This window comes from Pleurodeles waltl, chromosome 8, assembly GCF_031143425.1.
Source record: "Pleurodeles waltl isolate 20211129_DDA chromosome 8, aPleWal1.hap1.20221129, whole genome shotgun sequence".
NCBI classification, from domain to species: domain Eukaryota; kingdom Metazoa; phylum Chordata; class Amphibia; order Caudata; family Salamandridae; genus Pleurodeles; species Pleurodeles waltl.
This window is the reverse complement of record NC_090447.1, coordinates 1198847993-1198863053: the sequence shown is the minus strand read 5'-3', so window position 1 is coordinate 1198863053 and position 15061 is coordinate 1198847993. Positions and strand designations below refer to the sequence as shown.

Below are 15061 nucleotides of genomic sequence, written 5' to 3'. Positions count from 1 at the left end.
GGGCAAAGAAGACCAAGAGGACCACTCGGGGCCACCACCTGTGTTGGAGGATCCATGCAGTTCCTGTGGAGAGCAGATTCTGGCAGCCAGATGCCTTTGCTTTAGGTGCCTGCGGATGCAGGGGAGTGACTCCTTCACTCCAAGGGAGATTCTTTCTTGCTTCTTTGGTGCATCTGAGGTCTTGCCGACCCCAGAGGATGCACAGCCCTGGAAATGTTCCAATTACTGGAAGGAGCTTAAGAAACAATGTTGCCAGGTGAGGCTGCCTCAGGAGTTGCAGGCTTCTTTGGTTCCTGTGAAGTCCAGCATTGATTCCGGAGGCCAGGAGCAGAAGAGGTCAATGCAGAAGAGTCCTAGTTGAGTCTTGCATGCCAAATGTGGGGACCCACCCGCAAGGGAGTCCCTGAATAGCCCTAACATGGGGCTTGGTCACTCTGCAGGGAGACCACCTATCAGAGAGGGTCACTGACGTCACTCACCTGCCCTGACCAACCAGGTGCTTTCAGGGGCCCCTGCACACTTTGTTTTCAAGATGGCAGAACGAAGCGGCCACCTGGAGGAGCTCTGGGCAGTGGTCACTCCCCTTTCTTTTGTGTGCTTTCGCACCAGAGCAGGGACTGGGGTCCTTTGGCTGGTGCAAACCGGATTATGCAAGGAGGCCACCAAATGTGCCCTTCAAAGCAAGCCGGTAGCGTGGGGAGGCTACCCCTTCTCCAGCCTTGTAACACCTGTTTCCAAGGTAGAGGGTGTTGCATCCCCTCTCCCACAGGAAATCCTTTGTTCTGACTCCCCCTGCTTGAGCTGGTCAAGCAGCAAGAGGGTAGAAACCTGTCCGAGGAGCTGCAGCAGCGTGGGCTGGCCACAGACCCTGAAAGACTGGTAGGAGCAATACTGGTGGGGGGGTCCTCTAAGGAGCCTCCAAAGTGCATGGAATCATGCCACCAATACTGGATTAGTATTGGGGTATGATTCTGACATGTTTGATACCAAACATGCCTAGGTTCGGAGTTACTATTATGTAGCTGGACCACAGGAGGTGAGTGACCTGTGGCAGGAACACGGGTAAAATGGCTTCCCCGCACTTACGAAATCCAGTTAATTGGAGCTGGAGTTCTTAGGGGCACCTCTGCTCATGCAGGGGTGCCCTCACTCACAGGAACTGACAACATGCTCTCTGGGCTAGGAGGGCCTACTATAGAGGGACTTACAGTGACCTTGTGCAGTGAAAGGGTGCATGCACCTTTTCACGCAGGCTTCAATGGCAGGCCTGCAGACACAGTTTGCATGGACTCCAATTGGTAGCAAAATACATGATGCAGCTCATGGGGGGCCCTGGTGTACCAATGCCCTGGGTACCTAAATACCATATACTTGGGACTTACAGAGGTACACCAGTATGCCAATTGTGGATTTTAAAAGGTACCAAAGCAACCAAATTTAGAGGAGAGAGCACAATCACTAGGGTCCTGGTTAACAGGATCCCAGTGAGAACAGTCCAAACACACTGATAAACAGACAAAAAGCAGAGGTAACCATGCCAAAAAGAGTGACTTTACTACACCTATCATATGTGAAAGAGAAGGAGCCACAATAACTTGTAGTTAGGATTTGAAACATGTTTCTCTAGTCTTTGGTAAACCCTATACTAACCAATTGTCAGCCAGAGAGGGAAAAGAACACACCTCATACTGGCTGCACATCAGAGGAATGGGCCAGAGCAGTTTCCTGGTATCACTGGCCCATGAAGAGCTTTCAGCAGAATACTTGGGCATTAAGAAGACCCAGGGGAAGTACTCGACTTACAAATCCAAATCAAACTGTTTGCTGACCCCCCTCCAGGGAGGTATTGCTTAGAAATCTATTCTAAGGTAAGAAATCTCTGGCTAGACATCTCTATCAAATGAACAAGTTACTTACCTTCAGCAATGCCTTTTCTGGTAGAGACTCTATCTAGCCACAGATCCCTTACCGACCCTCCTATCCTTTCTGTTTCTGGGAACGGGTTCTTTCTATTTATAAGGCTCCTCTAGGTTCTTAGCGTGCATACTGGTACATTAGCTTTCTAATGTGGCTATGTGCTTCTGGCATGGAAATGTCACAAAAAGAAACTGAAATATATAGGCACCGCGCACGTCACTTCTAGGTTGGACAGTGCTAATGTGGAGCCAATCCCCACAACCTACCAAAGCGCAGAGGTACTGCTAACAATATTCCAGGCCCAGTCTGCTGCCTGGGGAATATTCTAAGTAACAAATCTGAGGATAGATGAAGTCTCTACCAGATAAGGCGTTACCAAAGGTAAGTATCTTGTTCATTAGGTCTTTGTTCTCAAATGTCACTGCTTTCAAATTATTTGCTAATCATCACATAACACATGATTTCGTGAGCCAAGGATGTACATCTCCAAACAGTACTAGTTGTTCTGTGGGATACATTCTCATAGAAAGGCAAAAGATATGGTTTATAACTGAAAGCACTCCAAAGTTTAGTAACTTTGTGCATCTGGATTTGTGGATGGGTGAGTTTGTGAATGCACAAATGAGTCTGTTTTGAATGAATACTATGCTGTTGCATCAGTCTTGCATTTATTCACTCAACTATCAGCGCATACGTAGGGCCTTGTTTCTTGCACCCTGTTATCTCTGCAACAAGATACCACAACCTGTTGCGTGGGCTCTCATTATCCTAAATGAGACTACTGGATTTCTAGGCAGCAGGATCGATCATGCTGTGGGGGACTGAGTCGGACCCACGTGTAAGGAACTCTGTCACCCTAAATCCGGTTTTTGCTCCGGCTAACTAGCAGTGCCTCATTTCTCCCAAGGGGAAGAGATGATTGGGCAGCCGAGCGCATGACATCTTTGGAACTTCTCAGGGAAGTCGTTGTCACTCAGATCCAAACCAACTCTCTCATTTACAGCATGATCTCATATACAAAGGCAGTATAAGTTTTATATAATGTTTTAATAAAACAACTGCATTTTAGATAATAAGGCGTGAGCCGCAATAACCAGAACCATACAACACAGTAGGAGTGAAATAGTCACCAGGAGAGTAAAACATAAGAACAAAGCTATCATGGTGTCTAATAGTTTCTACTCTCCCTCTGCTTGGTCTATTTTGAGCACAGCATGTTAAGCTTCTAACTTGCCTTTCTGAATCCCTGGGGAGACATCAGCCCTCATACCTGAGCAAAGGCCTGTGATCTTGGTTCAGCATCTTCAACGAGGCAGTCAGCGTCTAGTTGTGGTTCCCTGGTCGGAATCTCCCTCTTGCGTGTATTGGGACAAGGAAGTGTTTTTATAACTAACATGTCAGCGTGATCACAAAATGTCCCTACGCAGGAATGCCAAAGACTAAACTCCTACCACGTCTATCGGCAATGTACCAGACTGTATCCTTGACTGAAGCACAGAGTGAACAGGAATGTGTTATGGTGAACTCCAGTGCTGAAGTAGGCTAAACAGTGTGATATGAATATAAAACAAGACCGTAGAACTGGCTATTTGAAAAATAACAGTACGAAGCCTAATAAAAATAATGTAGAGCAAAGTGCACAGAGGCTCTAAGCTGCAAGCAAATGAATAAAAATACATCCAGGGCAAAGTGCACAAAGGACAAAAGCCTGAAACCAATGCGCAAAGGATACATAAAACTAACCAAACCACACCCTCCCCTTGTCGGTAGCAAGTGGTTCCAATAATATAAAAGACATGCCCCAGATATAAACAATACCTAAAAATATATATATTTCGACAAGGTCAGAGGACAACAAAGTCATAAATTTGGGAAGCATGTGACGATAAAGCCACATACAATATAATGTCAATTTTCGAGAAAAAAAAAAATCCAATTGTCAGACAGAAGCAATAGAAAGCAAGAGCTCCTCCACTTCGATATATGTCAATATCGTAAGATCCACGCCAAAAAGTACCATGGAGCAGGTGTGTTCCAAAGCCCCAAAACCATTCAGGGCGGCACGCCGTGCAGGGCCTATGAATGAGACAATACCATCTTCTTCCAGGAAGGGAATCTCATAAACTGCCTCACGAAGCAAACGCAACCGTAGTGCACAAGTCTGGGAATGAGCCCTAATCGGGAACATCAACAGATCAGTATCGACCACTGGAGGGCGCTGCAGTGAGAGACAGAGAGCCAGCGCATGTTCAAACGAGCACCAAAGGCACCGAAACACGGGTTGCACACAATGCAAAGCAGGTCGGAATGACAGTGACCAGTCACACTCCAAATGTCCCAGGAGTGTTGCTCCAAAATACTGCATCATGCGTTCACGACACAGTTGCGCTGACGGGAGCAGCAATATAGGATCTCGTCGTGGCGGGACAGCCATTGCGGAAGAACAGCAGCAATAGCAAGACTCCAGCCAATAAAGCCAAAGTAATCGGGAAACCCCAAAAAATTATTCCGAAAATAGAGTGTATAGCCAAAGGTATTAAACCGAATATGGGAAAGAAGGTGTGAGCAAAACCAACACCAACAGCTTTGAAAAAATGTGCAATTCCAGCAGTGCTGGACGCATTAAATATACGTCCCACAAGTTCACCAAAGTGACTCGGAAAATTAATATTCAAAAGGGACTGTATTTCCGCTGATGACCTTGCCACCTGTAGTGCGTAGGTCTCGCTAGCAGATGTAAGGGCCACATGCTTTTGAAACAATAAAGCCTTCAGTCGACTCAACTTGTCGAAATTAACCTTGGAAGTAGCAATATGAGGCCAGATGTCCGCTACCTCCCTAATTTGAGTGGGGGGAAACAACACATTCCCGCAGCACGTAACGTCCTTGGTGACAACGTAAACTATTCCGGCACGCATGCCACAGCAGCGTTCGCTTTTAAGAACAATGTAACTGCCGTTAGAAAGCACGTGGAAAGTGTTTTTAATAACCGGGACTGGAACTCCCTTCAGATAACAAGCTAAGTTAGCAATCGAAGCGTTACACGCTCCGTGCAAGGACAGCTGTTTACAAACCATGGAATGGCTGACAGAAGTTTCGCATTCACTACCGCTAAGAAAAACCTCCCTCAAACCATTAATACATCTGTATAGAAAGGGAAGCTCCCACACCTCGTGTATGTAACTGTCCCCCAACCGTTCATATCTACCCACCGGAATGTGCTTCGAACAAGAAGTAAATTGCAGAGTGGAGATAGGCAGATTAATTACCCCATGAATCTACCACTCAGCTGACAGAATCTCAGCAACCGTGAAAGGCAGTTTTTCCAATTTTTCAATATTCAACATGACATACGTTGCTTCCTTTTTAGCCATCAGCTGTTGTTGACGAGTTAAATGAAAGGAGACAAAGATCACTCTGGCACGAATGTGCTGCCACGGAACGCGACCTGCCTTCAAGGTCTGAAGAGTCCAACCCAGCTGCATGATGGACCGCGTCTGACTCTGCCCATGATATAAAGAAGACATATCTGATTTAATAATGTCTATAGCAGAGGAAACGATGCTGTCAATTGTGTAAACACGGTCAGAAAGGGTATGCATGCCATTATCTACAACAGACAAAGCCCGCATCAGGTTTTCCTGATCAATTTGCCTCAACCGGGCCGCTGCCTCCTGCTGTGAAAGCTTCCAAATCTCATTATATACTTCGTATAAAAATCATTTCTTCCGTGGTACCTTAGGTCCTGACAAAAAATCTTGTAAGTCAGTATCATTAGACAGTAACGTGAGATGTGATTTAACTGCATCCAGCGTGGACGACTTCAACCATTGCTGACAAAGCTTTCCCACGCTGTAGGTAGTTATGATATCAGCATGTTCTGGTGAAATGTAACGAGGGTCTGCCCTACTAGTCCTGAACCCCCCTGAAGAGGTCTCAAAACATTGATGACACTTATTAGTGTCTACAGGCCATAATACCCACCCGCCCGGATGTACCAATGAAGTGTTAAGCGTACCATTCTGGACCCAGTGTGTAAACTCACTAAACGTAGCATTAACATATCGCTGCCAATTGTTTAATTTGGAAGGGACAGGTATACTAGGCAAATTTAACTCTCTAATCGTTGCCAAGCCCAAACAGCTAGTCTGTTGTACCATGTCATTGAGGAAAATCATCTGCACAGGGATAATACATGCTCTAAATAATGTGTCCCTGCCCTGCATTTGCCAATTTTTCGTTCCCCAGACACTTTTCAAATCAACAGTCTTAAACCGATATTCATACCCCTCAACCGAAAGTTTAGACACAAACAAATTTGAATATAGTAATTTAGTATCGGTCAATAACATTTGCTTATTAGCATACGGAGTAACTTTAAAATAGTAAGACTTAGCATTTTGTTGATTATTCCCAGAAAAGTATGCAAATTGATCATAATACGTTTTTGAACTCCCCTGTGGAGGAGTTTGGCAATGTTCCCATTGCACATAATCAAATATGGACTTAGGTCTACTTGCTTTATGAATAAAGTGGTGTCCATAATAGTTGTAGCAAAACATGTCACCATGATTATCTCTAAATAGGTAAGCATCTTCATCGTCATAGACAGTATAATATTGCAAGTCTGTCAGCATAGAATCTACTGTCTTCAAATCCCAATCATCAGAAACAATGCCTGGTATAACAATATCATTCATTGATAACTTGAGGACATACAGTATTTGAATCAATTCAGTGGGACCATATATATCAAACATTACTTTATCCCACACAATCCCATCTGGAATCGGTATTGCAGAAATGTTTACATTGGACAAGTCTCTTCGAACCATATGAGACGAAAAATGTGGTTTTAACACAGTCTCCACGTGCTCAATGTCAGATCGTTCAGGAAGAAAATGACCACGTATTACTAGAAAAAAAGTAACCACAAATCCCAACCACAAAAAAAGAGTCATAACAGCCATAAAAAGCCACAAATAGTTCCAAGGAAAAACAAAATATGTGCGTTTAAGCCAACACAGCAGCTTACGTGGACCTCGGACTGAAGACATCGAGGACGAGGAGCCGGACACTGCATCATCAGTGTCGTTGAAGCAGCCAGAGGCAGTTCTTGCAAAAGGTGCAACTGTGAACAAAGAAGCAGATGGAGGCTCTCGCCTTGGCACACTATAAACCACATGTTCAGAAACATCAGTAGAACGTACAGCAACTTGATCAAAAGTTTCCAAATTAATTGTTGTCTGTGGAAAAATCGCAAGATCATCTTCCACCCTCCCCAAGCTCGGAGAGGAAACAGCGTCGGTGTAAATCACCTGCAGCGGGACTTCTTCACCAGTAGTGAGAGGGATTCCGGAACTACTGGGTGTCCCTCTTGGTCTGCTGTGCAGAATCGGCCACATGTTGTAACTTGACATTATCAATGGAAACAAAGCGATTTCCTTTGGCCCCTTGCAGCGGCGGTAAAATCACAGTTCTCGTGCCGCTAACCCCTAACACAGGGACAGGTGCTCGATAAGAAGGACCAAATTCTTTCTTTACTGCAACCTTTTCACTCACTAGATCCCCAATCCTAGGTATCCAACCAGTAGGAGTTACTGGCTCATCCTTAATTCCTGAGGAGGCAGCACTTGCAGAAGAGTTATCTTCACGGAATTGTTGTAAATCCTGCAAAACAGTGACACGATCATTTATGTCAAAGGGCGTATCTGCCGCCTCCACACCAGGACCATCTAGATCAGGAACATACATTTCGTGTTCCAAACAGGCACTCATATGAAGTACGACCCCCCAGTGACCTTCTAGGCAAGTTATTAAGAGCTCTCTGTACTCCATACAGGTGGGCTAGCCAACTACGACCCGTACCTATAACTCTGGCCGTTAAGGATTGCTTTAAATCACGATTTAAACGCTCCACGACAGAATTTCCCTCGGGATGAAATAGAGACGAGAATTGGAGTTGGACCCCCAACGAAGCCATGGTGTGCCTGAATGCCTTAGAGGCAAAAGCAGGGCCCTGGTCCGAATGAAAAGCTGCAAATGTATCGACAAAGATGCGCAAATCTTTAATAACAGTCCGAGCGTCAGCCGAGCGCTGTGGCCAGACCCACACAAATCTGGAGCACGAATCTACAGCTACCAATATATATTTGTATGCACTATCTGGTGTCAGCGGACCACAATGATCCAAGTACATACACTGTAAAGGTTTGTTTGAAATTAGAAGGGGCGTCTGCTGCGGGCTTCTAGCCGATGAACCTTTAATTTGTTGACAAACATCACAACAAAGGACATATTGCTTTGTCTCTTTATAGAGACCAGGCCACCAGTAACAAGCCTGTAAAAGCGAAATAGTGGCAGCCACACCAGCATGTGCAGATGCCGCCCCCTCATGTGCTGCAGAAATTAATCGAGGTCTCTCAATTTTATTTGGTAAATCACGCACACCAATGCCTGGAATATTAACAACAGCATTGAACGCACTACTCAAGCAGTAACGATACTTAGAAGGAAATCCTTTAGGAAATGGCGTGCCATCAGCCGTAGCTTTTATGGCAGCCGAAATCTCTGTGTCTGGTTTGGAACTCGAACAAGTCACTGCGGCCACAGTGGCAACAGCCACTGCCGACTTCGCGGCTTCATCAGCCAAAGTATTCCCAGCAATGTGTATCCCAACGCGCTGGTGTCCAAGTGTATGCACAACATGGACCTTAGGAAGCGTCTCTTTCAGATCCGCAACCTTACCCCACAACAATTTGTGTTTAATGGTGTTGCCCTTAGAATCTCTGAACCCATTCAACTTCCAATAGTGTAGATATTCATTGAAAGACTGAACACAGTAGTAGGAGTCACAGACCAGCAAGGTTAAAACCGCCGGATCTGCGTGCTCCAACGCTAACAATAGAGCTTTGAGCTCAGCCAGCTGTGCCGTGCAATCTCCCAAGGTTTTAGTATAAGTATGTCGGGGGCAGAACACTTCCCCCTCCATCGTGCCGCTCACCACCGCACATGCAGCAGAATACTGTTGTTTAGTCCCAACCGCTGGTTGCGCAGAGCCATCGGTATACATGACCACCTGATATTGGTCAATAGGCAATGTGCCAGCAGGAACTGGGTACTCCATTTCATATTGAAGAAATTTTTGAGTCTGCAGTTTAGGGTCAAATATGTAATCTACATCAGTGGCTGTCAAAGACGTAGCCCATTGTATCCATCGCGGGTGTAAAGCTTTCGAATTAGGGACACTCGCTTTTGTAACAGCCTCTAAGGCCGGAATCGGGGAAACAACAATAATGCGTTGGCCCTGGGCAATAGGTCTTTCTTTAATCACAGCCATCTGTACGGCAGTGAGTATTTTCTCAGTTTGCGCAAATCGTTGTTCTGCAGCAGAATACAAGTGGGACTTGTTTGCAATCGGGACTGTCTCACCCTCATTAAAGGTGACATATGTAAACCCAACAGCCCCAGGTATCACCCTGATGACTAAATGCGTTTTATTGTCCTGTGTGTGTAAATGTTTAACTGCTAAGAGATTAGTCTGCAAATCTCGTAGGATATGTGTATGCTCAATCGTCCAAAATCTACTCGAAAAATTTGGACGAATCAACTCGGATAAGGGTTTTATACGCGTAGCATAATCAGGAATGTAAGTTCTGCCAAAATTCAGAAACCCCAACAATGACTGGAGCTTCCGAACCGTATTAGGAGGCTGCAATTGAGCACATTTCTCCAAAAATGTGGCGCCAAGCTCCTGCCCTCTCTCGACAACTCATATCCCAGGAAAATGACGCTGAGGAAGGCAATCTTCGATTTCTTAAAATTAAACTTATAGCCAATTTCAGCAAACCCCACAACAATGCGCGATACCCGCCTTAGATGTTGAAGAATCTCATTGTCTGTCAGATATATGTCATCAACATATGATAACGCTTCAGGGTCCAACTCGTGCAGAATTTCAGTTACACGAGCCGAAAACAGTCCTGGGCTACTCTTATACCCCTGAGGCAAACGACAACACTTTTTCAAGTGCAAAGTTTCTGAGAGCCAAACGCACTGAAACTGATATAGTCCCGACTTTCGGGCGCTATATTTTGGCAGAAAAATCCATTCGAGATATCTAACGTTGTTTTGTATTTTTTTACGCACTATATTATTCATAAGCGCTGCGCTATGTGAATTCTGTATTGCAAATGTGCGTGTATGACCATTTAAATGTCTGTAATCCACCACTATCCTATATGAATGGTCCGGTTTAGCAACCGGAAATAAGGGATTATTCATCGGCGAGACACAGGGCTCAATTACACCCTGGTACTCCAATTTTGTAAGAATATTCCTAACCGATGCCCTTGCTTCAAATTTGATAGGATACTGCGGCTGAGGTTTGCCCTTTATTGGAATTACATGATAAGGTGATTGTCTATCCCACCCCACATTATTTCTATATAGAGCGGGGGCCTGTGCAAGAGCCCATAATTTACTATAGGACTCCGCTAGTTCTCTCTGAACAAATGGTGAGAAGGAAGGTGTAATAACCTCTTCCCCCACTGGACAGTCGCGAACAAAGTCAGGCGGCCAATCTTGTTCGGCCAGCAGAACATCATATGATTTTACCACATGGTCCCAAAAGATGGCGTGTACAATGCGGTCAATGTCCCCTTCTAATTGCAGAGTCACCTTATATACTCTATCAGGATCAGAGACTCGCATATCCGCCGTTTCGACTTGTATGAAGTCATCAGTTGCTTTCACCTCCAGATGCTCTAGAAGACTCCGGCGAACTATTGTGACCTCTGCCGCGCTGTCTAACAGTGCCAACGCCCATGTCTTGTTCGTCAAGAGAACTCTTTTCTTGAGTGGCATGTCTAACTGAGACTGCTGCCACTTTCTTCTTTTTAAATTGCTGTTTTTGTTGCAGCGGTTTCTCTTCTTGTTTAATAGAAACCTCCGTTGGGCGTTGTGAATCCTGGCTCGGTTTCACGTACTCCGTTCTCCGCTCTGATCTCCCACCTCTCTCACTTCTCTTCTCTGAGGAGTCCTGAAAGGAACGAGATTGGCGTGTATCAGTATATTGATATCTTTCAGGCGTCTTCAAATTATCCCTGTTCCTGAGATTATACCTATTCTGCGGGGTCTCCGGCTGCGGAGACTGTCCCCCATCTTTCTTAGGTGTTTGCTGTTTCTTTTCCCAGCGCTTTTTAGTACCCTCAGGTTGCTGTTGTTTAGCATTATCTTTATTATTTTTACCCTGTAATTGGGGGTTTTGCGGTCTAGCCCCTAGGCTATCGCGACCAATACTGGAATATGTCTCAGCTATTATTCTCGGAAGTTCACGCTCCTGATTAATCTGCGGAACGTCCCGAAGACGCATTCGCACTGCTAGTGCTACTGCCTCTCCCTCGAGATTACTCAAAACAATAGAAGAAACTGCGGCAAAATTGCCCATTAACTGCATGCCCAAATCTAAGGCAGGGGCAGCCCCATATTCATCTTGAATTTGTTTAAGCACTTCTGGTAAATTAGCTAATGTCGGTGTACCGTGTGCCGTAGTGTAGAGCGCGGCAAACACCGTGCCCCAGATATTACAAAGGTCCACCGGAAGAACCATCCCATACGGCAAACACATTGTCAATATTCTATGTTTATCCTGAGGTCCCGTATGGGGAAATACTGCTTCCAGCGTATTAATTTTTTGCGCCAGCCAAAATGGAGTTTCCTCACGTTTAGCCGGTACCTTACCCATAACTGAGTGTACAGTGGGCGGATTGATACCCGGAACCACCGCCTGTGGGTGCGCTGGAGCAGCACGCGCTGCATTAGTATTTAATGCCTGCATTACAAACTGAACCAGTCTTCTGTATGTAGTTGCCAAGTCTATATATAAACGACGAACGTCAGCCACTGCCAAGTTAGCAACCGCAGGATATGGTGTGTAAGTAGCCAATAAAGGCCAGGTCGGACCATCATTACTCAGTGGACCTAACCTTACCTGTGCTACTGTGTGTGGGAGGGCGCCATCAAGCCAATTATGGTGTTCTTGATAAGATAAAGGTATCTCTAAGTATGCATATGCCCTGTACTGTCCAGGGACATTCGCAACAATGTATTCGTGAAAAGTGTTTGTACCCCCATCAACTGCTGGAAATACGACCCAAGAATAAAAAAGTTCTGTTTTATAGGCTGCAAGGGTGTCCACCACAAAAGTGACCGGACCCCCCTGGACCGTCAGGCCATGTGCCACCAGATGTCCTGTGAGCGGTTGTCGCATATTGATTGCTATATTCACTACATTAGGATTCGCCATTTGTAAAAAACAGCACTAGGTCAGAGAAGGCACACTAATATCGGGTTTTCCTTTTAAAGTTCAAGCTTGAACAACCAACCACTAAGTAATAGGATGTACCTATCCCGTGGTGGCGGAAACCCTCAGCCCCACGGACGTCTCCGCTTACGGAACCGAGGAGTCAAAATATATATGAGACCGAGAGAGTCAGCCGGACCTAAATATTAGAGCCAGACCAATCGTTGGCGGCGCCATGTTGCGTGGGCTCTCATTATCCTAAATGAGACTACTGGATTTCTAGGCAGCAGGATCGATCACGGTGTGGGGGACTGAGTCGGACCCACGTGTAAGGAACTCTGTCACCCTAAATCCGTTTTTTTGCTCCGGCTAACTAGCAGTGCCTCATTTCTCCCAAGGGGAAGAGATGATTGGGCAGCCGAGCGCATGACATCTTTGGAACTTCTCAGGGAAGTCGTGGTCACTCAGATCCAAACCAACTCTCTCATTTACAGTATGATCTCATATACAAATGACAAAGGCAGTATAAGTTTTATATAATGTTTTATATAATGTTTTAATAAAACGACCGCATTTTAGATATTAAGGCGTGAGCCGCAATAACCAGAACCATACAACACAGTAGGATTGAAATAGTCACCAGGAGAGTAAAACATAAGAACAAAGCTATCATGGTGTCTAATAGTTTCTACTCTCCCTCTGCTTGGTCTATTTCGAGCACAGCATGTTAAGCTTCTAACTTGCCTTTCTGAATCCCTGGGGAGACATCAGCCCTCATACCTGAGCAAAGGCCTTTGATCTTGGTTCAGCATCTTCAACGAGGCAGTCAGCGTCTAGTTGTGGTTCCCTGGTCAGAATCTCCCACTTGCGTGTATTGGGACAAGGAAGTGTTTTTATAACTAACATGTCAGCGTGATCACAAAATGTCCCTACGCAGGAATGCCAAAGACTAAACTCCTACCACGTCTATCGGCAATGTACCAGACTGTATCCTTGACTGAAGCACAGAGTGAACAGGAATGTGTTATGGAGAACTCCAGTGCTGAAGTAGGCTAAACAGTGTGATATGAATATAAAACAAGACCGTAGAACTGGCTATTTGAAAAATAACAGTACGAAGCCTAATAAAAAGCATGTAGAGCAAAGTGCACAGAGACTCTAAGCTGCAAGCAAATGAATAAAAATACATCCAGGGCAAAGTGCACAAAGGCCTAAAGCCTGAAGCTAATGCGCAAAGGATACATAAAACTAACCACACTACAAACCTAATTTAATGATTTCACTATGTGATAACAGGTTTTTTTCCCCTGGCTTAGGGAATACCGTTAATACTGGTCCATGGCCACATGCACCCTCCGGCCCCCCTCCCCCCCCCCACCCCCCCCCTTTCCAGGTGAAATGCGCCCAGATCTGCAAACGTTGAATTTGGTGGTAAATTATACAGGAGCTTTGTTTTCCACTGTGGAAGTGGTGTGGGGTGAGCCTTTTCTGCTACCCCAAGCTGAGTTGTGAGTGTTGGCGGGGACTGAGCTCAGCTGCTGACTTCATCCCCTGCAGCTCCTCACAGGTCTTCAGGTCTGGTAACTCTAAGCATAACTTTTCTGATCCTCAAAAGCCCAGTCTTGGAGGCACTGGAACATTTATAGTTGCTCAGACCTGTACCTTCCTGCACCACCACCCCTCTGTTTCCCCCCAAAGATACCACTCAGTATCCCTTAATGAGATCTATAGTGCTCATCTGCCATTCTGGTAAAAGTTTAGTTATACCCAATGACAGTTGGTTTTTATATTTAATTGATTGACAGGTTAAATACTATTTGCATGGATTTTATGCCACCAGACTGGTTAATACATTGTGCATCAAGAAATATCCCTCAATTCTGTTTTCTAAAATGCTATGTAGACTTGATTGTGATGCACATTCATACGTGATGCCCTTTTTCATGGGTTTATTCATGCTGGTGATAAAAAGTACTATTAATGCTTGACTTTTATTTTATTTTCAGAGAGCAAATAATAAAACAATCTACACAGCTGGTATGCAGAGCTTACACAGAATTGTATGCAGCAGTCATGAATCCAGCTAATGAGTATAAGGCGCCAGAAACCATTCTGCACAGATCTCCTCATCAAGTTCAGACACTTCTATCATGAATGATAATTATTATTACATTGTATGACTACATTTTACCCAAAACTAAAACTGTATACGCCCATTTTGAAAACTAATAAAGACCTTCTTTGTTATAGAACACGAGTTGTGTATGTGTATAAGATAAGCTGAGTATATTTATTAAGTTTCTATGAGCTTTTTTTATAATGCCACACGTTACCTTAGCTCTTTTTCGATAGACAACTCTACATATGTGTTGACATGTTTTGTTTGGTATGCAGTTTCTTTGGTAAGCGTGATTAGGTTGCACATTTCATGTAATCGGTTCCACTTCTGATACAGATTTTACAGATGTTGATCCTGCCAATTGTTCAAGGTAAATGTTGTGACTTTGAGGTTTGGATAATTATGGTATATACATCATACTGAATATTACATAATACATACCATGAGCTGTTATCGTTTGACCATATATGGTCTCAGGCATATACGTGTTGGTAATTTAATTTTCAGAATTTTCCTTAAAAGTTGAGCTGTAATGAATTGATTGATTAAAATAATAATCTGAGGCCCTGTACTCCTGCTGTGTCCCCTCACCCATGTTTTGCCTTTTGAAAGGTGACCAGTTTGACCCATTTTAGGTTTTTCGATGGAAACCATCTTTTCCATGTAATTTAGACAATATCAAATATATTGATCTTGTCTGAAAACTAGTTGAGTTCCTTTAG

The 15061-nt window shown here is 44.6% G+C and overlaps 1 protein-coding gene across 1 annotated transcript in view; it reads left to right on the top strand.

The window, feature by feature from the left end:
- COG6 (component of oligomeric golgi complex 6) overlaps positions 1 to 14472 on the top strand; it is a 521976-nt gene extending 507504 nt beyond the window's left edge. Inside the window, exon 19 of the mRNA XM_069205482.1 lies at positions 14227 to 14472. Coding sequence (XP_069061583.1) covers positions 14227 to 14374 — 148 coding nt within the window. The 3' untranslated portion in view covers positions 14375 to 14472. The remainder of the gene's footprint in view (positions 1 to 14226) is intronic.
- The last annotated feature ends 589 nt before the right edge of the window (positions 14473 to 15061 follow it).